Here is a 23,069-nt window from a genome sequence, read left to right as displayed (position 1 = left end):
GCTTCTCATTGTTTTCCTTCCTTTCTTTGAGGGAGCGTGGGAGCACACTCAGAGCAGAGGAGAAACCTGTGCTGAAAACCACAGGAGGAAGCCGGTAACATGAGCAGGGGGATGCATAATGAGCCGGGGGAGAAGAGAAGAGAGGGAAAGAAGCCAGGGAAAGGACGAGAATGATAGAGAGAGAGAGAGCACTTTTATTGGGTACAAAGTTAATATCTAAAGCACGGACTTAAAAAAATAAAAGTTTACATAGAACATAAAGTTATTACACCAATGACTTGTTATATTAACAGCCAGTTCTCACACACAAAATAAGGCATTTCTACAGAGACTTTCTCCTTCCACAATCGTGGGAAAAAAAAGTTATATCTAGAACCTTAAAGGGTTCTTCGGCTGTCCCCATAGGAGAACCCTTTGAAGAACCTTTTTTGGTTGCAGGTAGAACCCTTTTGTGTTCCATATAGAACCCTTTCCACAGAGGGTTCTACATAGAATCCAAAAGGGGGACAACCGAAGAACCCTTTTGGAATCCTTTTTTTCTAGTGCATACTATCACAGTTAGAGTAGAGCTGGAGCAGGGTCTTACCAGTTCGTAGGGTGAACATCCAGTTTGGTTAGCGTCAGGGTGTCTCTACGCCATATCCAGTCCACAGCAGGCAGGCACAGTGTCAGCTCCCTCTATCCAGGCTAGCAGGGAGAAAGTGAGGGGCGGGAACAAAAGGCACAGAGGGAGAGAGTGAGGAAGTGGGAGAAAGAGATGAACCACTGAGCTGACTGGTGGACTCTCCCTCTCTCTCTCACACACACAGTCACACGTATGCCCAGCCTGTACGCCGTTGCCCCCCCCCCCCCTATTGCTGACTCTGGGGCAGCTTATGTCAGAGTTGCATCAGAAGCTGAAGCGGAGAGTAGAGAAAGAGAAAGAGAGGATTAGAGTGTGGGTAGCGATGTGTGTAGCGGTGTGTGTGTGAGTGAGAGAGCAGAGCTGCGGCGGCGGGAGGGGGTTAAGGTAGGAGGGACCTGCACTGCTCAGAGAGGGCCAGAGGCAGTCTACTAAAGACAATGGCAGGAAGCACTATATCAGGAGGCAAAACACAGATGCAAAAATCATTTAAAAGAGCAAAAAGAATGACATCCACATGGAAAACAAACTATGCCTCGACTGCAAACAATGATATACAAAACAACAATGGTAAAGATAAGAGATCTTTAGCCCTGCTGTTTGTCCTACTGTATACCAACATCACTGTTTCACTGCTAGGAATGCACACACACACACACACACAAATCATATCTTGTGATAACAGTAGCTCCCCCAGTACTCCCTGTTTAGCCTTTCCTGCTGGGCCACAACAGGCAGTATTCTGTCCCCAGTCTGACTGCACACACAGGGGGATGGATTTCATCCTAATTCAATTTCTTCTCCTGGGGGAAAGGTGAACCAGGGGACATGGATTAACATGTCTCTTGTGGAGCTGCCCGTCTCACACTGGGGAGAGCTGATAGTAGATGGGATGATTAGCTAATTGTTAGTAAACTGTTGACTGGGTCACTTTGACTAATTAGTCTGCAGTTTTGTGGATCAAACTAGAGAGCAGAGTTCCATATACAAAAACAGTCCAAGCCCTTCACATTCATTACTGTAATACGACTTGATAAATTGGCTGCAGGTTATGAAGGCTGTTCAAGCCAGATGAATTTCTTTCTGGAAAAATAAAACAATGCTGTGCGTCACTGTCGGCAGAGCAGCATGGCAAACACAGTGAATGTGTTTATCATTAACATGACTAAATGCATGGCTGAGGTCCTACTAGAGTGGGTATGTAACACGCACAAACCGAAACACCTACAGATGTGGATGTGTGATGTTTGCAGTGATTGATCTGTGTCCTCTTCCCTCTGTTTTGTTTACCAACCCCTCTGCTAAGCCTTAAATCTAACGCTGCTCTTCAACTGTCAGGAGAGAGGAGGCACTAAGTCTAGACTCCCTGTAGCCCTGCTTACAATGTACACCGTTTTGAAAGAGATGTGGAATGAATGTACATGTTCTTCTTATGCAATGTTTACGTCCAACAACTGGGACCATGCAACTGTGCGGTTGATGGAGAATGTACAGTATTTCAAAAATGACTTAATCTTTCAATCTGAGTGTTGGGGATGTAATGTGAAAATATTATTTTCTGAATGTAGATTCCATGATACTGTAGATCTGTCTGTTAGAGAACATGGTGTGGAATATATATCATTCTAGTCTAGGTGGATGTTGACTCGATGCCAAAGGCCACAGTTCTACGAGTGTAGAAGTAGAAAGCCACTAAGGATGGGTACTGATCTCAGTCAGACTGGGGAGTCTGTGGAGCGGAACCCATACACTCTTAGAAAAGGTGCTATCCAGAACCTAAAAGGGTTCATCGGTTGTCCCCATAGGAGAACCCTTTGAAGAACCGTTTTTGGTTCCAGGTAGAACCCTTTTGAGTACCATGTAGAACCGTTTACACAGAGGGTTTGATATGGATCCCAAAAGAGTTCTACCTGGAACAAAAAAGGGTTTTCCTATGGGGACAGCCGAAGAACTCCTTTGGAAGCCTTAGAGTGTATGAATGGAATGTTTCTCTGCCGGATTGTTGCTGTATATGTTACTATGTCTATTAGCTTTATTTTCATAACACAAATGAGTGAACCATGGATTTATAAAACTAAACTGTATGACAGTGGCTAGGGGGATGTCTTATTTTACATTCCCCTCACTGTATCCTGAAACGAGCTCCGTTACAATTCCCTTGTAAAATGCAACATTTAAAAAAAAAAAATCGACATGTGACGACTCCCCTTTGGGAAAGAGGAATTCCTTCTCTGGGCTGGAACCAAGTCAACCTCCCTTTCTCCTGCTTGATTTAGGCTTTCATCTTGTTTAATATTGGCCTGTACACAACCCTTACAACCAGTCAAATAAATCTACCCCTATGATAACAATACTCAGATTGTTTTTGGATCACTGTGCATTCAGCTGCAGACTCCTATTTCATTTCCAGTATAATTTGTCGCTTCCTCTTCCGCATACTGACAAAGAATCTTCAACATTTAGATAAAAAGACGGTGGAAAGAAAAACATGGGGAACTGAGGACATAGAATGACAGAGGAAACAGTCCAGTGGGATTAATACACACACAGCGAGAGCAAGAGGGAGAGATTCTGTGAGAGGCGGGCAGAGAGTCCCAGCGGGGTCCTGGTGTCTGTGTGGTCTGGTCCAGCTGTGTATGTGGTGCTGTTGGGAAACAGGCCTGACTCACCACAGCACACAGAACCACAGTAACGCAATGTAGCCTTCAGCTTCACATGCAACCAGAACAGAGCAAGAATGCATGCTCTCTTCTCTCCTCCTCCGTGTCCAATCCCTCCCTCCCTGTTGCCCAGGCTGCAGATGCTTGCCTGGGCCTGGGTTAAAATCTCTGTGAGGCCCATCTTTAAGGCCATATCTGATGATTGTAGCAGACAGAGCTCTCAGCTCAAGGACATAGTGGTGGGTTTAACAGCATGCTTTGGATGCTTCTGCACCATGTATTAGACACCAATATCAGTCACACAAGAGGATGTTTAACATCTCCAGAGGACTGTTTCCTTGGGTTAAAATCTGGTACATCATGTCCCCTCTGTCGTCATCAACTGGATCACATGGTCAAACCATGGTTGAGCACAGGTTCGATCGGCCTGGTCTGGTCCTGAGAGTTGAGAAAGTTGAGTTGAGAGGCCATGGTGGATAATGCTAATTAACACTGGTCGTGGTTGTGATGTAAGAGCAGGCATAAGCCTTTGACCCCCTGACCTTAGTAATGATTCTGAGATTCATAATGGATTCTGTGGAGACAGAGAGCCTGGGCTGCTGCTGCTCACTCAGAGGAGACCCTACTCTTTATGTTCCATCAAGTGGAACATATCTGCCTGCTGTTGGAAAAAAGAACAACAACAGTTGGATAAAAAAAAAATGTATTCTATCGCTTTGTTTCACGGAGGTGGAGGAATTTGTTGGGAAATAGTTTTCATCCAGTTTTAATATTGACACGGCCAGAAATCAAACTGAAAAACATTAAGAACAGACAAAAAGGGAGCAGGACATAACGGTGTGTTGAGAAGGCGATTTTAAAGGGCCGGTGCTCTTTTTCTCCTGTACAGCCAACAGGCATTTGGGCCCAAACAGCCAGGCGACTGTAGAGGGCCCCCAACCCCATCTGCTTTTGTAGGTCACCATTACATCAACATGTTTATGGAAAAGACTTGGAAACACTTTTCATCTTGACCTACTTTTAGATTTATGTATGTGGCAATACTCTGGTTTCTCAACATTATTCACTGTATCAATTATGGAGTAAGGTTACCTTGGTTTCCAGTAATAAATAAGAGAGAAATTGCATCACTGGATGCGCAGATTAGAATATTCCCTTAATGAAGTTCAAAAGTAATATGTAAGAAGTTAGGGGGCACATATTTTGTAGGGTGCACATTATGTGAAGGGGTTGGGACTCTACGGGATCGGTGACCCCCCACGGGACGGTTGAGCCAACGTGCCCTAATGCAATTAGCATGAGGTTGTAAGTAACAAGAACATTTCCCAGGACATAGACACATCTGATATGGGCAGAAAGCTTAAATTCTTGTTAATCTAACTGCACTGTCCCATTTACAGTAGCTATTACAGTGAAAGAATACCATGCTATTGTTTGAGGAGAGTGCACAGTTATGTACTTGAAAATGTATCAATAAACAAGTTAGGCATATTTGGGCAGACTTGATACAACATTTTGAACAGAAATGCAATGGTTCATTGGATCAGTCTAAAACTTTTAACATACACTGCTGCCATCTAGCGGCCAAAATCGAAATTGCGACTAAACTGGAATAATACATTCTGGCCTCTCTCTTGCATTTCAAAGATGATTAAAATATATATAACAAATACGCCTGTTTTTTTCTTTGTATCATATTTTACCAGATCTAATGTGTTATATTCTCCTACATTAATTTCACATTTCCACAAACTTCAAAGTGTTTCCTTTCAAATGGTATCAAGAATATGCATATCCTTGCTTCAGGTCCTGTGCTACAGGCAGTTAGATTTGGGTATGTCATTTTAGGCGAAAATTGAAAAAAAGGGTCCGATCCTTAAGAGGTTGGCTATTGGGAGAGCGCTCTCAGACAGACGAGTAGGAGGGTTTGGGTCTGGTATTATGTGATGAATGACTCCATGTTGACTGGTCCCAGGGTTTAAGTACTGACTCTGGCCTCTCAGGGAGTGCAACCTGGCCTCAGAGCATTTCGTATTATTCAGTAAATGTGACCAACTGCCTTGATTCAGTCTTATGTAACAACATTTGAAATTGTTGTTTTTACATTAGATAAAAGCAGAGACACAGAGCTACAAAATGGTATATCATATACTGCATTTGAGGAACAATGGGAAAGTAATTCCGCTTTGAAAGTTGATAAACTTGTAACTTCACTTTTGAGAAAATGACCTTTGAATATTTGGTACCTACTGTAGAGCTCCTCTCTGTCTATACCCATTCAACATCGTTCACACCCTCTTAAGCTTTAGCCCCACCCATCTCTTTTTTTATTTGTATTTGTATTCTTTATTTAATTAGGCAAGTCGTGCACCGCCCTATGGGACTCCCAACCACAGCAGGTTGTAATACAGCCCGGGATCGAACCAGGGTCTGTAGTGACGCCTCTAGCACTGAGATGCAGTGTCTTAGTCCGCAGCGACAACAATATTTGATCTGAGCATTCTGTTCTAACAACAGTCAATTACTTAAGCTAACTAGCTAACGTGAGAGAACTGCACACTGACCATTTCTCACCCTAGCAGGCTGTTTTTATGTTATCCAGAGTGTTGGTGACTGCAACTGTGCTGCTGGCAACAATTTACGCTTTTTTTGCCAACGTTTACTGACACCAGCCATATTCAACGGGTGCTGAGCATTTGTACATTTGTCAGTTATTCTGCACTCTGGCACACTCAGACGAGAGTGCTCTGATATCGGAGTAGATAGCCAGAGTGAATTTACGAGCTACCAGAAGCTACCAGAAGACATTTCTGTCAAAAACTGCATTTTGATTTTTAAAAAAAAGTTAACGTTCAAATGGCTCTCCTGTGAAGTAGTGACCCGCGACATACGCATAGTTTCCTGAAACGAGTCACAAATGTGAGACATTCCATTTAGTATGATATCTTTCGGTATGTCTTCATTTGTGTATGTGCATCACCTATTTCGTATTATATATGTTACGAATTTGCTAAATGTACTGTCTAAATGTACTGCCTGTTGTGGCCCAATACTGTATGTGACAAATTCTAGCTAGGTGGCTAATGTTAGTTAGGCTAGGGGTTAGGGTTAGGGGCTGAGGTTAAGTTTAGAGGTTAAAGGGTTAGGGAAGGGTTAGTTAACATGCCAAGTAGTTCCAAAGTAGCTAATAAGTACAAAGTAGTTGAAAAGTTGCTAATGAGCTACAATCCTAAAGTTGTCTGTGATGAGATTCAAACTCGCAACCTTTGGGTTTGCTAGACTTTCGCGTTATACGGCAACCCATCCATCCCGACCAACCACCATAGTTTTGTTTTTGACTTAAGTAACCATCTCTCTTATGCAACCATACCAAACGTAAAATACCATACTAATTTGAGTGTCACGGATTCACTTTTTATGTTACGTCTCATCTATGAGACCAGGCTGGGGAGTAGTGCACCCCAAAGGTCACCACTGGGCACAGAAATCAGTTCAATGTCTAGTTTTGATTTCCATTTGCTTCAGTTATCAACTAATGTGAATTCAACGTGAAATCAACAAAACATTTCACCATGTCATTGTGAAATGGTTATAAGTTAGGTGAAAAAAATACTTTTTGCAAATCTAACTAGTTTTCCATGTTGATTCAACACCATCACATAGATTTTTGGGGTTGAAATGATGTGGAAACAACACTGATTCAACCAGTTTTTGCCCAGTGGGTCATGTTTTTCTCTTCCCTACAGAGTAGTGCTAAACTAGAGCATGGTTTCTCTCGCCACACATAATACTCTCTCTAGCACGCACGCACACGCACAGACGCACACACCTATACGGAAGATATGAACAAACACACCCTGTGCATACTCAATGTCCTACTGTCCTCCTAATATTAACGTATCTGACAGACTATTAATTGACCTTTATTGTTATTATGTCTGTGCAGATTAGCTTTCATTACTTCATCCCAGTAGACATTGGTGTAGCATTTCTGGTCGGAGGAAAATCCTTTTTCCCTGTTACTGAAATTCCCATGGAAAGAGAGAGTCTGGGAGAAACAGAGGAAGGAAAATGGCAGCAAGGAACCAGAGGCTGGATCTTCCAGGGGCCAGCAGAGCCAGTTGTCTCAGGGCATGTAGTGGCTGATTGGATAGTGTTCTCCCCACCGTCCAGTCGGTCCAGCCATAAATGTAGAGGAGGAACATGGAGGGGTTTTAGAAAGCCATCAGAAAAGGCTTTGGTTTGGTAGAGACAAATGTGCTTTAGACACAGTAAGGTATTTGTGTGAGAGACTGTATGTGTGTGTGCGTGGGTTGGGGTGTGTGATGGGGGATTGCTGTTCCAGTCAGCTGTGGCCTGTCTGTCAGAGACACAGCTATTTCAGATCCTCAGCCAAGTAAACATTTATCTTGCAAAATAATTATAACATCATGTAAACATGGTGATTGAAGAGATTTGGCAGATTAGCACAGTTGGTAAATGCCATAAGCGTGAAAACACACAAATGATAATGCACAGTGCCACCTACGTACAGTACATTACCAAAAGTATGTGGACACCTGCTCGTCGAACATCTCATTCCAAAATCATGGGCATTAATATGGAGTTGGTCCCCCCCTTTGCTGCTACAACAGCCTCCACTCTTCTGGGAAGGCTTTCCACTAGATGTTGAAACATTGCTGTGGGGACTTGCTTCCATTCAGCCACAAGAGCATTAGTGCGGTCGGTCACTGATGTTGGGCGTTTAGGCCTGGCTTGCAGTCGGCGTTCCAATTCATCCAAAAGGTGTTTGATGAGGTTGAGGTCAGGGCTCTGTGCAGGCCAGTCAAGTTCTTCCACACCGATCTTGACAAACCATATCTGTATGGACCTCACTTTGTGCACGGGGGCATTGTCATGCTGTAACAGAAAAGTTCCTTCCCCAAACTGTAGAAACAAAGTTGGAAACACAGAATCAACTAGAGTATCATTGTATGCTGTAGTGTTAAGATTCCCCTTCACTGGAACTAAGGGGCCTAGCCTGAACCATGAAAAACAGCCTCAGACCATTGTTCCTCCTCCACCAAACTTTAGCGTTGTCCTGGCATCCACCAAACCCAGATTTGTTTGTTGGACTTCCAGATGGTGAAGCGTGATTCATCACTCCAGAGAACGCGTTTCTACTGCTCCAGTCCAATGGCGGCGAGCTTTACACCACTCCAGCTGATGCTTGGCATTGCGCATGGTGATCTTAACCATGTGTGCGGCTGCTCGGCCATGGAAACCCATTTCATGAAGCGACTGACGAAGAGTTATTGTGCTGACATTGCTTCCAGAGGCAGTTTGGAACTCGGTAGTGAGTGTTGCAACCGAGGACAGATGATTTTTACGCGCATTGCGCTTCAGCAAAGGTCGGTCCCGTTCTGTGAGCTTGTGTGGCCTACCACTTTGCGGCTGAGCATTTGACCAACTAACTTGTAGGAACGGTGGCATCCTATGACGGTGGCATGTTGAAAGTCACTGAGCTCTTCAGTAAGGCCATTCCATTTCCAATGTTTGCCTTTGGAGATTACAATCAAACACATAGTCATGCAAACACCTGTCAGCAACAGGTGTGGCTGAATTAGCAAAATCCACTAATTTGAAGGAGTGTCCACATACTTTTGTATATAGTGTATTAAACATACATATTATAACAACTGCCCCCAAACCAAATTCTCTCTCATGCAGCAGCATGAGTAAGAGGAGCAGCTGCAGAGCTCAGGCAGGAGGAGGGAGGAATGTGAGGGGGGGTCAGACCCAGAGGAGGGAGAGAGACAGGGGCCAAGGCTCTGCCCAGATACAGTCAGTTCCCCATTCACTAGGTTAGCAGCAGCAGGGTCCCACAGGGCTTGGCTGGGGGGGTTCAGACAGCTTTGATGGTGTGAAGCTGCAGACAGAGACTGAGGCACTACACACTGTCTCACATCCCCACACTGTCTCACATCACATCACCAATTCTGCAACTGCATAGAGGCACTACTGATGAAGTAATCAAACGACCCTGTCACGTGCAAAGATACAGGCATTTTAAGATGCACAGTACACGTGATACAGGACTGTTTCTGTTTCCACACTGAGCTAAAGGCTAGAGCTGCTGCTTTTAAGGAGCGGGACACTAATCCAGACACTTATAAGAAATCCTGCTACGACCTCCGATGAGCCATCCAATAGGCAAAGCGTCAATAGCCACAAACAATAAGATTGCTAAATAGTCCAGGTAGCTTTTTGATGAACTATCTGCATTGACCCCCTTTGCACGTAACTATTTTGACTCATCACACGCTCCTACTAATGCTTATTATCTATCATGTTGCCTAGTCACTTTAACCCTACCTATATGTACATAGGCTATCTACCTCAATTACCTTGTACCCATGTATATAACAAGTTATTGTTACTCATTGTGTATTTATTCCTTGTGTTATGTTTTTACAATTTTTCTCTCGGCATTGTTGGGAAGGGCAGTAAGTTTTTCACTGTTAGTCTACACCTGTTGCTTACAAAGCATGTGACAAATAACATATGATTTGATTCAATTGGATAAATACTTGTTTTTGCAGACTATCACTGCTCCTTTTTGAGAGACTTTTCTGCAGAGGGAATGCTTTCAGAGGGGGAGTCATCAAAACAGGAAACCTTTAATGTTGCTGAAACATTCCTTTTTTAACTCTCACAAGCGAACTAAAATAAATAACCCACTTTAGGCTGTCTGAGGCTGAACTGAAGGATGCGGCCCAAGAGAGAGAGAGCGAGACCAGAGAGACCAACCCCGGAGCGGGGTGGAGGTCCCAGCACCTCGTGAAGTCATTTCCTGTAAGACACACAGCACAGCCCTGACTCTGTGGCTGCTGCAGCCTGCCGTCTTTTGCCAGTCATGACTGCAGTCCTCCATACTGTAACAGGTCTGGGGGCTACACCCTCATGTTCAGACCTCGCAGTAGTTGCACCACCATCTAGTCATCAAATACATCTGGCTGCTCTACTATAGTCTATAACCTTATTTTACACTTCTACTCACAGACTGAAGGTGGCTGATATTCTTATGGCACCTTCGATAATATTTCCTAGCCCCTTTGAGAGGAATCCATATATACTATATCCGCTTTAAAAATATGAAGACATTTTTTTCTTCCAGTTGACCAAAGTGGGCAAAGTGGCAAACAATCTACACAAAATACTCTGTAATGTCAAAGTGGAAGAACAGTTTTAGCATTTTAATAGGAATTAAGATTAATAGGAATTAAATAACTAAAATATTCAGTGCGCTGAGTCAATACATGTTATAAAACACCTTAGGCTGTGATTACAGCTGTGAGTCTTCTTGGGTAAGTTTCTAAGCACTTTACACACCTGCATTGTGCAATATTAGCCCATTATTCTTTTCAGAATTCTTCAAACTCTGTCAAGATGTTTGGGGTCATTACTAAACAGCCATTTTCAGGTCTTGCAATAGAATCTCTAGCAGATTTTAGTCAAACTGTAACTTGGCCACTCAGGAACAGTCACTGTCTTTTTGGTAAGCAACTCCAGTGTACATTTATCCTTGTGTTGTAGGTTATTGTCCTGCTGAAAGGTGACTTCCTCTCCTAGTGTCTGGTGTAAAGCAGACTGAAGCAGGTTTTACTCTAGGATTTTGCCTGTGCTTAGCTCCATCTCGTTTCCTTTTATCCTGGAAAAACTCCCCAGTAATTGCTGATGTCAAGCATACCCATACCATGATGCAGCCACCACCACGCTTGAAAATAAGGAGGCAGTTACTCGGTGATGTGTTTAGACCTAAAAGTGGATTCCTTTGCAGTGTTTTTTTGCAGTATTACTTTAGTGCCTTGTCGCATACAAAATAGTGTTTTGGAATTTTTCCTCTGTATATTTGTATTATTTTCACTGTCATTTAAGTCATTATTGTGGAGTCACTACAATGTTGTTGATCCATTCTCAGTTCTCCCATCACAGCCATTGAACTATATCTGTTTTAATGGCCTCATGGTGACATCCCTAAACAGTTTCATTCCTGTCCTGCAGCTCAGTTCAAAAGTACGACTGTATCTTTGAGCTGTTTTTGTGGTTTAATACATAATCCACAGCATCCTTATTAACTTGGCCATGCTTAAAGAGATATTCAATGTCTGATTTGTTATTGTTACCCATCTACCAATCACTGCCCTTCTTTGAGGCTCACCCTGTTCTTCGTAGTTGAATCTGTGCTTGAAATGCAGTACTTGACTGAGGGCCTTTACAGATGCTGTATGCGTGGGGGACAAAGGAAAGGTTAGTCATTCAAAAAATTATGTTAACCCCTAATTATTTCCCACAGAGTGAGTCCATGTAACTTATGTGATTTGTTGAGCCAAATTTTACTCCTGAACTAATGTAGGCTTGCCTGAACAAAGGGGCTGAATATGTATGCGACAACTATATTTTAGTTATTAAATTTGTATTAATCAACCACTTTGACCTTAGAGTATTTTGAGTAATCCCACTTTGTAACACAATACAATGTGAAGAAATCCCAGGGGTATGAATTATTTTGCAAGGCACTGTAGTAAAGTCCTACAACTGGAGAGTATGAGGACATGCAGAACAAAATACACAGATACAAAACCCCTCTATATGAAATGGAGCGGCAACTGTGGAAATGATTTCCTCTTGCAGCCAATCATCTGGGCCATTCCCAGCTCTGGAGACACACAGGCACATCTTTGTTTGTGCACGCTGCATGATTCTGTGTTTTCTATTAGTCACAGTTACACTATCTGGCCGGCCCCTACAGAGGACCGGCCAACCATCCGCACCCTGACGGACAGCGGACTGCTGCCGAATACTATGATCTCTGAGGGAGATGACAAGTCATTGAGGAAACTGTCACTAACAGAGACAAGCCTCTAGATGTGACACTAAGCCCATACGAACCTGTTATCCCCAGCCAGGTCTTCCTCCCATCCAGGAGCAGCAGAGAGACTTGACTCACCAGAAGATCCAGCCACCAATCCAGCGGCGACAGCCACTTCTCTCCACTCCATCTCTCAGCCGCTGCAGTGATATGATGACAGGCTGTGGAGTATGGACCAGGTCTGCAATTTGGAGCTGGACAGAGAGGAGACAGACACACTGACAGACAGATGGACACACTGACAGACACTGGCATACACACAGACTACAGACATTCTAATTATGGATAACTTAGAGTGGAATGGGCCTTTGAGTCCTATAGAATTCTCCTTTGTTAACTCAGAGGTAAACATGGTACAATAGGCCAGTCCCAGACTGCCAGTTATCCAGGGTCTGTTGGTATTTGTTGTGCTGCTGTGCTTAATGTGGCCCTTGAAGTAGTGACCATGGATTCCTGAAATTAATAAGGACTTTAAAAAAAAAAATTCGCCTGAAATGACATACTCAAACCTAACTGCCTGTAGCTCAGGCCCTGAAGCAAGGATATGCATATTCTTGGTACCATTTGAAAGGAAACACTTTGATGTTGGTGGAAATGTGAAAGGAATGTAGTAGAATATAACACAATAGATCTGGTAAAAGATAATACAAAGAAAAAAACAACCGTTCTTTTGTATTTTTTGTACCATCATCTTTGAAATGCAAGAGAAAGGCCAGAATGTATTATTCCAGCCCAGGTGCGATATACATTTTGGCCACTAGATGGCAGCAGTGTATGTGCAAAGGTTTAGACTGATCCAATGAACCATTGCATTTATGTCCAAACTGTTGTATGAAGACTGACCAAATATGTCTAATTTGTTTATTAATAACTTATGTTCAAAATTGTGCACTCTCCTCAAACAATAGCATGGTATCACTGTAATAGCTACTGTAAATTGGACAGTGCAGTTAGATTAACAAGAATGTAAAGCTTTCTGCCAATATCAGATATATCTATGTCCTGGGAAATGTTCTTGTTACCTCATGCTAATCGCATTAGCCTACGTTAGCTCAACCGTCCCGTGGAAGGGACACTGATCCCGAAGAAGTTTAACTTAACATAGTTCAAACCAAAGGTCAGAGCAGAGGAGGATTTTCCAATGACAGAATTCCTCTCAACCCACACATACTTCCTACAGTTACAGCCGTCAACATGTAATTAGCTGGTATGGAGAGCCGTGCAAGTGAGTGGAATTGAGGAAAAAGAGCGGCTGTTCCATATGAAAGTTATACAATAAATCATTGGGATATCAAATGGACAATTACAATGTTCCAGTTCCTATTGTCTTGAGGGTGAATGTTTTTTTTTACCATTTTCTGTGGAGTGAGAAGAGTATGATTCCCCATCATGCAATCTGAGTAAACCCCCTGGGATACACATTTCAATCCCAATTCCAGTCCCCAAAAAAGACGTCCTATTTTTACCAGCGTTACACTCCATAGAGGGAAAGCACCAGCCCTGAGCTTTTGGTTTTCCCGCAGATATGTTGTCCCTCCAGAAATGAAAATAAACACACGGAAAACCACAAGGATAAATTTGGCTGCTTGTGTGGAAAAGACGTTTTTTATGTCTCTGTGAATGCTCTCTTGCGTGCATCCTTAAAAAAAGATAGTTGAGGGGAAAGTTTGGGGGATAAAACTAGTGTATGATTAAGTCCATTAATGGCTGGCATTGAGTGTCCACAGAGACAATAAAGAGGGAATCATTGATATTTTGCTTATAAACATGCAAGGAGGGATGAATACTCCACAAAGCATAGATCACCCAGAATATCTATGGTATTCATGTAATTCAAAACTAATAAATGCCAAGTAAAAATGTTGGATCATATGAGTATCATAAGACATAGCGTAATGCAAAAGATAGAAACAGAAGTGATGTTAAATTAAATTACACATGCAAAACTGTGTTCATCAGAGGGTTGGCTCTCACTGGCTAAATAGGCTGCTGATATTTGTTCAATTCTGTCTGCTAAGCGTTGGCTAACGGACACAGTATCACCTGTTGCTCCATATCTAACTGGGAATCCCACTGGGTAATGGGGGAAATGTCTCGCTGAAATAACTGAAACTGTCCAGCTTTGGTATCGCAAACAGATAGATACATATTTTGACAAATTCCTCCCAGTGCAAGCCAGTGATATAGCAGCTACATGTACTGCAACTGCCAAAATAAATGAACCACTTCAGTAAATGAGGGATACAAAGTATATTGAAAGCAGGTGCTTCCACACAGGTGTTGTTCCTGAGTTAATCAAACAATTAACGTCCCATCATGCCTAGGGTCATGTATAAAAATGTCTAGTTGCCTATTATTTTTGACTATCCTGGCTAGAAGAGATCTCAGTGACTTTGAAAGAGGGGTCTCAAAAGGAGCATAGGGTGTGTGCCTGTCTGTCACCAGATCTCAAACCAACGTAAAACTTGAGCCTGAGAAAGCGTTTTCCACAACCATCAACAAAATACCAAATTATGGAATTTCCAAACACTTGTAGAATCTATACCAAGGCGCATTGAAGCTAGTCTGGCGGCTCAAAGCCATTTAACACACTTTAGGGTGGTGTTTCCTTTATTTTGTCAGTTACCTGTATATTGTAGCTGGTGTGCAGGGTGGGGCTGGTATAAAGTAGAGTCTGCCTCTTGGCAGTGACAATGGATGCTTCGCTTCTTCAGCTGCAGTAACAGTTGTCAGCTGCTCTTCCCGGATCTCCACGGTAACGTGAGCCACGCTGTTATCGGATACAGGGCGCTTTTCCTCCCCGGGAAAGAAAAATATGTAGGGGAGGAAGAGAAGAAGGAGAGAGCGAGAGAGGGGGGCAGAGGGTTTGGTCATGGTCCCATGTGGGAGTATTTAATAACAAACATTAAAAATACCACAGAAATCCTTAACCACATTCCCACGGTCTGACTGTAGCTAGGCCCTGACAGCAGGGTTAGAAATACCAGCCACTGGACCTGCTCCAAGAGTGTGCGCACGCACGCACGCACGCACGCACGAATACTGTTGTGTGAAAAACCCAGCAGCGTTGCAGTTCTTGACACAAACTGCTGCACCTGGCACCTACTACCATACCCCATTGTAAGGCACTTACAATGTATTCGGAAAGTATTCAAATCCCTTCAATTTTTCCACGTTGTTACATTACAGCCTTATTCAAAAATGGATTAAACACATTTTTTTTCCTCATCAATCTACACACAATAATGACAAAGTTACATTTTTTTTTTTTTTTTAAACAGAAATATCTTATTTAGGTAAGTATTCAGATCCTTTGCTATGAGACTCGAAATTGAGCTCAGGTGCATCTTGTTTCCATTCATCATCCTTGAGTTGTTTGTACAACTAGATTGGATTCCACCGGTGGTAAATTCAATTGGTTGAACATGATTTGGAAAGGCACACACCTGTCTATATAAAGGTCCCACAGTTGACGGTGCATGTCAGAGCAAAAGGTTGAAGGAATTGTCCGTAGAGCTCCGAGACAGGATTGTGTCGAGGCACAGATCTGGGGAAGGGTACCAAAACATTTTTGCAACATTGAAGGTCCCCAAGAACACAGTGGCCATTATCCCTTTGTTATTTTTTTTGTACTTTATTTATATATTTTTATTTATAGACTTCCAGTGAAAGAGGACAAGGCGGCGTGCTAGCAGCGAGGCAAATGCTATTGCATTCGCCTGATGCGTGGTAGTATTCTGGTCTAGGGGAAGTACCCCAAAAATGGCGGTGAATGAGTTGAGGCTAACAGTTGTATTACACATATGTGCCTCAAAATGGGGTCCCAGAAGCCACTCAAAGATTGGCACGACCAAAATGTATCCCACAGTCACTGGACACTGGTGTCATGTCAAACACTTGGTCATTATTTTGATATATTTTTGCCAATCTGTCATTTGAGTAATGGAGACGGTGCAAAATGTTTAACTGAATGAGCCCATGCCTTATGCAAAATGATGAGATGTGGATATGCTCAATACTTTGTAACCATACATCTTCGGGTAGCTTGTCACCCATGTCTTGCTCCCATGCAGATTTAGAATTTGCCAAGGAAGGCGAGATTAATGTTCTGTGTTATGTGATATAATCTGGAGATTGCCCTTCAGATACGGGTTAAGATCTAAGCACCTCTCGACTGGACACTTAGTAGAAATGAAGGGAAATGTTTTTTGGCAAAGCTGAGAGTTTGCAGGTATCTAAAAAAGTGGGTATTGGGAATATTAACCCTCAGAGCATCGAATGAGACAAATGTGTCATCAACAAATAGGTCACATAAAAACACCAGACCGTTCCTATGTCAGAACTGGAATGCCGTGTCAATCTGTGATGCTGGTGTAACCGATGTGAAATGGCTAGTTAGTTAGCGGTGGTGCGCGCTAATAGCGTTTCAATCGGTGACGTCACTCGCTCTGAGACTTGAAGTAGGGTTTCCCCTTGCGTTGCAAGGCTTTTGTGGCGCGATGGGTAACGATGCTTCGTGGGTGTCAGTTGTTGATGTGTGCAAGGGTCCCTGGTTCGAGCCCAGGTTGGGGCGAAGAGGGATGGAACCTACACTGTTACACTGGGAAAAGATTAGCCTATTTTATTGCCTTACCTCCTCACGCCATTTGCACACACTGTATATATACTTTTTTTTCTGTTGTGTTATTGACTGTACACTTGTTTATTCCATGTGTAACTCTGTGCTGTTGTATGTGTCGAACTGCTTTGCTTTATCTTGGCCAGGTCGCAGTTGTAAATGAGAACTTGTTCTCAACTAGCCTACCTGGTTAAATAAAGGTGAATTAAAAAAAATTAAAAGATTAGATGTTAATGGAGAGAAGCAGCTTGCTTGTTTAAGGCTAAAGTGATTTCGGGAATTGGGACTAGAATATAAGGGAGTTCTTGACAGTGGGATTCAAAACATGGGTGCCAAGCTACCTAAGGCTAGACACTAATTAAATATTATATTGCATAAGATACATAAGAGAAGTGAGTTGGATAGACCTCTACTGAGGTTCGGTTTAACATGGTAGTATTTTGCTCTAGTCTAGGAGAGGTAGATGCAGCAAGGCCAGCATAGGGGTCCAAGGTTTTCTGGGTATTTTCTTGTATTTATTTTTATATATATTTCATTACTCTGAACTTTTCAGCACATTGGCCATGTGATTAGAATGAATGTTAGTACGATTACTATGACTAATACACGAACTCCAGGCACCACATGCTTTATCACCTGAAACTTAAAAGGAATTAACCATGTGGTCAAGCATAGCCGAGTGTATGCTTATCTTAAGTCTTTAAATCCGGACATTGTTTTTCTCCAAGAGACCCATCTCCAGTCCAGCGACCATGATAAACTAAAGAGAGGATGGGTAGACCAAATATTTCACTCAAACTTTGGTGTTAAAGCCAGAGGGGCAGCCATCCTTATCAGAAAAGGCACGTTGTGTTTCTCCTCCAAAGTAATTTCAGATACTAATGGCAGATATATTATAGTGATGGGGAAATGGTTTAGCACACAGGTTATTCTAGCTAACCTCTATGGTCATAATTGAGATGACGCTCAATTATGCTCAGACCACATTGCAACACTTCCTGGCCTTATCTCTCATCATTTGATACTGGGTGGAGATTTCATTTGTGTATTACATTCCAGTCTAGACAGATCCAGACTGAAGCCCAACAATGTTATTTCAAAATCAGGTGCAGTAATCAACTCATTTCTAGAATCCTATAATTTGTCTAATCCATGCAGGAGGAGCAATCCCACTGCTACACAGTACTGTTTTTTCTCCAGTCCACCGCTCATACTCTAGGATTGACTTTTTCCTGCTGGAAAATATCATTCTTCTTTTTCTAACTAATAGCCAATATCACAGCATCATTATCTCAGACCATAGCCCTGTCCTATCTCAGACCATAGCCCTGTCCTATCTCAGACCATAGCCCTGTCCTATCTCAGACCATAGCCCTGTCCTATCTCAGACCATAGCCCTGTCCTATCTCAGACCATAGCCCTGTCCTATCTCAGACCATAGCCCTGTCCTATCTCAGACCATAGCCCTGTCCTGCTAGATATCCACTTTCCGGACAGTACTGTGTCACAACGCGAGTGACGACTTGACTCACTACTACTATCCTTTAGTGCCTTTAAAAAATACATATCAACTCACATCGATGTCTTTTTACAGATCAACTGCACCCCTGATGTGTCTCACTCTACTGACTGGGAATCATTAAAAGCATATCCAAGGGGCCAAATTATTTCATACACAGCGCATGACAAAAAATGCGCACTAAAAGCTTATCAGAGCTATCTCAACTCATTCTAGATGTGGACAACAGGTATGCCTCTTCTCTGACTCTTGAACTCTACAAAGAGAGACTGCTACACCAATTGGAATTTGACAATCTTTCCACTAAACAAATGGAGCAGCTTCTGTTTAAGTCGAGGCAGCCATTTTATGAACACGGAGCGAAAGCTGGCAAGTTCTCACCAGCTTCGACAATCTGCTGCTTGCATCACCATACCTGAAATCTATTTTGCAGCAGATTTAACTTCTACCAATCCCAAAGAAATCAGTCAAATCAATTTAAGTAATTCTACTCTGCTCTTTACAATCTGGACATCCCCGGTCTCAATTCAGATGAACCAACTAACATGGATGCCTCAATAAATGATGAAGCTACTCTGGCGATCCAGTCCATGCAGAGAGGTGAAGCTCCTGGGCCTGATGGCTTCCCTATTGCATTTTATAAAGAATTTCTCCTCTAAACTATCCCCTATCCTCAGCTCAATGTACAATGAAAGCCTTTCTAGTCAGACACTGCCCCAGGCGACTATTTCAGTTTTGCTTAAAAGGACAAGAATCCCCTAGACTGTGGCTCATACCGCCCTATAAGTCTTTTGTGCTGCGACTATACAATTCTCACAAGGTCCTTTTGCGCCATTTAGAGACAGTGATGGCTAATATAATTAACTCTGACCAAACCTGATTTGTCTCAGGTAGGTAATCTTTCTATAATATGAGCTGGCTATTTACTCTTCTTTATTCTGCCCTCTCAACTCTACAGCCAGAGGTTGTAGAGAGACAATAAAGAGGGAATCATTGATATTTTGCTTATAAACATGCAAGGAGGGATGAATACTCCGCAAAGCATAGATCACCCAGAATATCTATGATATACATGTAATTCAAAACGAACAAATGCCAAGTAAAAATGTTGGATCATACGAGTATCATAAGACACATCGTAATGCAAAAGATAGAAACAGAAGTGATGTTAAATTAAATTACACATGCAAAACTGTGTTCATCAGAGGGTTGGGTCAGCTCTCTTGATGCTGAGAAGGCTTTACAACCGGGTTGAGTGGGAATATCTATTTACAGTACTAAAGAAATTCCTTTCCTGGATTAAGATTTTGTCTCGTCCCCAGTAGCTTCTGTTCGCACCAACAATGTTACCTCCAGCTACTTCCCTCTCCATAGGGGGGGTTGCTGTTTATCCCCTTTCCTATTTGATATGGCTATTGAGCCTCTTGCTATCAGCCTGCACGTGGACTAGAGGATTAAGGGGCGACTTAACTCACAAGGTGTCCTTATATGCAGACAATCTTCTTTCATACATCTCTAACCCTGTGGAGTCCATACCCTATCTCTTGGATATTCTCTGGTTAGAAGTTAAACCTAACAAAAAATGTGTTCCTCCCTATTAATCAGTAAGCAGAAGGAATTGGGTTTGCCAATTTCCCATTTAAGGTGGAGCATCAGGTCTTTACTTATTTGGGGATAAAGGTCACAAGCTCATTTAAGGCTCTGTTTAAACTGAATTTAAAACAGTCCTGGCGCGCACTAAGAAGGATTTCATAAGGTGGTCGTCTCTTCCCATTTTCATTAGCAGGTCACATTCATTCTGTTAAGACTGTTTTACCTAGGTTATTGCACTTATTCCAAATGATTCCCATTTCCCAAGTCAATGTTCAAAACAACTGGACAGCTACATTTCCAACTTAATTTGGAATAAGTCAAATCCATGAATGAGAAAGGTATATCCTTAAGCCCCCATTTTTTACACCACTACTGGTCAGCAAATTTATCTAAATGTGTTCATTAGGTTTCTACATTTGAAAACAAGGATGGTCCAACTTGGGCCATCATGGAATTACAGTCAAGCCTTCCAACGACTAGGCTAATTAGTACTGCGCCTCCTAGCACCGAGGCTATCCAGCCGCAGCTAGTTGGTAAAAGCTAATTGTGCCATGTACTATTCCAACTACATTGTGATGCCTTACAGAGGACATCCTCCTTCCCAAGAAGGTAGTGGAATTTGACTACGATGGGTCTAGGCGGCTCCCCATTCTTCGATGCGGACTGTAAGCTTCTGTGAGTATGGTTAAGGGTGGGGGTGTAATTGAGACCTAGAATTCCCCGTACATTAGCAGTTTAGTTATGAACAGGGTAGGCCACAATCCGCCTAGTCTCAAGCTGTGGGACAAGTCTCTGAATGTCCTTGAGTGGCCCAGCCAGAGCCCGGACTTGAACCAGATCAAACATCTCTGGAGAGACCTGAAAATAGCTGTGCAGTGACGCTCCACATCCAATCTGACATCGCTTGAGGATCTGCAAAGAAGAACGGGAGAAACTTCTCAAATACAGGTGTGCCAAGCCTACCCAAGAACACTTGAGGCTGTAATCGCTGCTTCAACAAAGTACTGAGTAAAGGATCTGAATACATTTGCACAAAAAAAATGGGTGTTATGGGGAATTATGTGTGGATTGATGCGGGGGAAAAAACTATTTCATCCATTTTAGAAATAAGCCAGTAACGTAACAAAATGTCTCAATTGTCTCAAGGCTTAAAAATCATTATTTAACCTGTCTCCTCCCCTTCATCTACACTGATTGAAGTGGATTTAACAAGTGACATCAATAAGTGACCATAGCTTTCACCTGGATTTACCTGATAGGTCTGTCATGGAAATAGCATGTTTCCCAAATGTTTTCTATACTCAAGTGTATACAGACTGATCAGTTTGTCAATAGAAACACACGAATACATAATCACTAAAGAGCAAGCAAGAACATGCTCACAACACAGCATACAGTTGAAGTCGGAAGTTAACATACACTTAAGTTGGAGTCATTAAAACTCGTTTTTCAACCACTCCACAATTGTTTCGTTAACAAACTAGAGTTCTGGCAAGTCGGTTAGGACATCTACTTTGTGCATGACACAATACATTTTTCCAACAATTGTTTACAGATTATTTCACTCATAATTCACTATATCACAATTCCAGTGGGTCAGAAGTTTACATACACTAAGTTGACTGTGCCTTTAAACAGCTTGGAAAATTCCAGAAAATGATGTCATGGCTTTAGAAGCTTCTGATTGGCTAACTGACATCATTTGAGTCCACTGGAGGTGTACCTGTGGATGTATTTCAAGGCCTACCTTCAAACTCAGTGCCTCTTCGCTTGACATCATGTGAAAATCAAAAGAAATCAGCCAAGACCTCAGAAAATAAATTGTAGACTTCCACAAGTCTGGTTCATCCTTGGGAGCAATTTCCAAATGCCTAAATGTACCACGTTCATCTGTACAAACAATAGAACGCAAGTATAAACACCATGGGACCACGCAGCCATCATACCGCTCAGGAAGGAGACGCCTTCTGTCTCCTAGAGATGAACGTACTTTGGTGCGAAAAGTGCAAATCAATCCCAGAACAACAGTAAAGGACCTTGTGAAGATGCTGGAGGAAACAGGTACAAAAGTATCTATATCCACAGTAAAACGAGTCCTATATCGACATAACCTGAAAGGCCGCTCAGCAAGGAAGAAGCCACTGCTCCAAAACTGACATTAAAAAGCCAGACTACGGTTTGCAACTGCACATGGGGACAAAGATCGTACTTTTTGGAGAAATGTCCTCTGGTCTGATGAAACAAAAATATAACTGTTTGGCCATAATGACCATCGTTATGTTTGGAGGAAAAAAGCACGGGGTGGCAGCATCATGTTGTGCGGGTGCTTTGCTGCAGGAGGGACTGGTGCACTTCACAAAATAGATGGCATCATGAGGAAAGACAATTATGTGGATATATTGAAGCAACATCTCAAGACATCAGTCAGGAAGTTAAAGCTTGGTCGCAAATGGGTCTTCCAAATGGACAATGACCCCAAGCATACTTCCAAAGTTGTGGCAAAATGGCTTAAGGACAACAAAGTCAAGGTATTGAAGTGGCCATCACAAAGCCCTGACCTCAATCCTATAGAAAATGTGTGGGCAGAACTGAAAAAGCGTGTGGGAGCAAGGAGGCCTACAAACCTGACTCATTTACACCAGCTCTGTCAGGAGGAATGGGCCAAAATTCACCAAACTTATTGTGGGAAGCTTGCGGAAGGCTACTCAAAACAACATTTGACCCAAGATAAACAATTTAAAAGGCAATGCTACCAAATACTAATTGAGTGTATGTAAACTTCTGACCCACTGGGAATGTGATGAAAGAAATAAAAGCTTAAATAAATAATTCTCTGCTATTATTCTGACATTTCACATTCTTGAAATAAAGTGGTGATCCTAACTGACCTAAGACAGGGACTTTTTACTAGGATTAAAATGTCAGGAATTGTGAAAAACTGAATTTAACTGTATTTGGCTAAGGTGTATGTAAACCTCCGACTTCAACTGTATGTTGTGTCAAGATGGATCTCACCTGTCCTCCCTAGCTACAGATAGGAAGGCCGGACGGTGGCTTCTGTGCTGTTGGGTAGGAAACCAAAAGGTCCATTACTTTCCGCTGCTCAAACAATGTGTCTCAGGAGAGGCAGGCTTGTCGTTTGTCTG

The 23,069-nt window shown here is 42.5% G+C and overlaps 1 protein-coding gene across 6 annotated transcripts in view; it reads right to left on the bottom strand.

The window, feature by feature from the left end:
- The window catches only part of LOC115165836 (histone deacetylase 7), an 84,186-nt gene extending 69,029 nt beyond the window's left edge, over positions 1-15,157 (bottom strand). For 5 of the 6 annotated variants that reach the window (XM_029719259.1, XM_029719258.1, XM_029719260.1 and 2 more), the window contains exon 1: positions 587-977. In XM_029719259.1, coding sequence (XP_029575119.1) covers positions 587-605 — 19 coding nt within the window. In that variant the 5' untranslated portion in view covers positions 606-977. Of the gene's footprint in view, positions 1-586; positions 978-12,271; positions 12,388-14,819 lie in introns of those variants that run through there. The other variant, XM_029719257.1, reaches the window with a different exon arrangement.
- Between the last annotated feature and the right edge of the window lie 7,912 nt (positions 15,158-23,069).

The sequence above is a fragment of the Salmo trutta genome, chromosome 28 (assembly GCF_901001165.1).
Source record: "Salmo trutta chromosome 28, fSalTru1.1, whole genome shotgun sequence".
Lineage (NCBI taxonomy): Eukaryota > Metazoa > Chordata > Actinopteri > Salmoniformes > Salmonidae > Salmo > Salmo trutta.
Note: the sequence above shows the minus strand (reverse complement) of the source record. Positions and strands in the feature narration are given on the sequence as shown.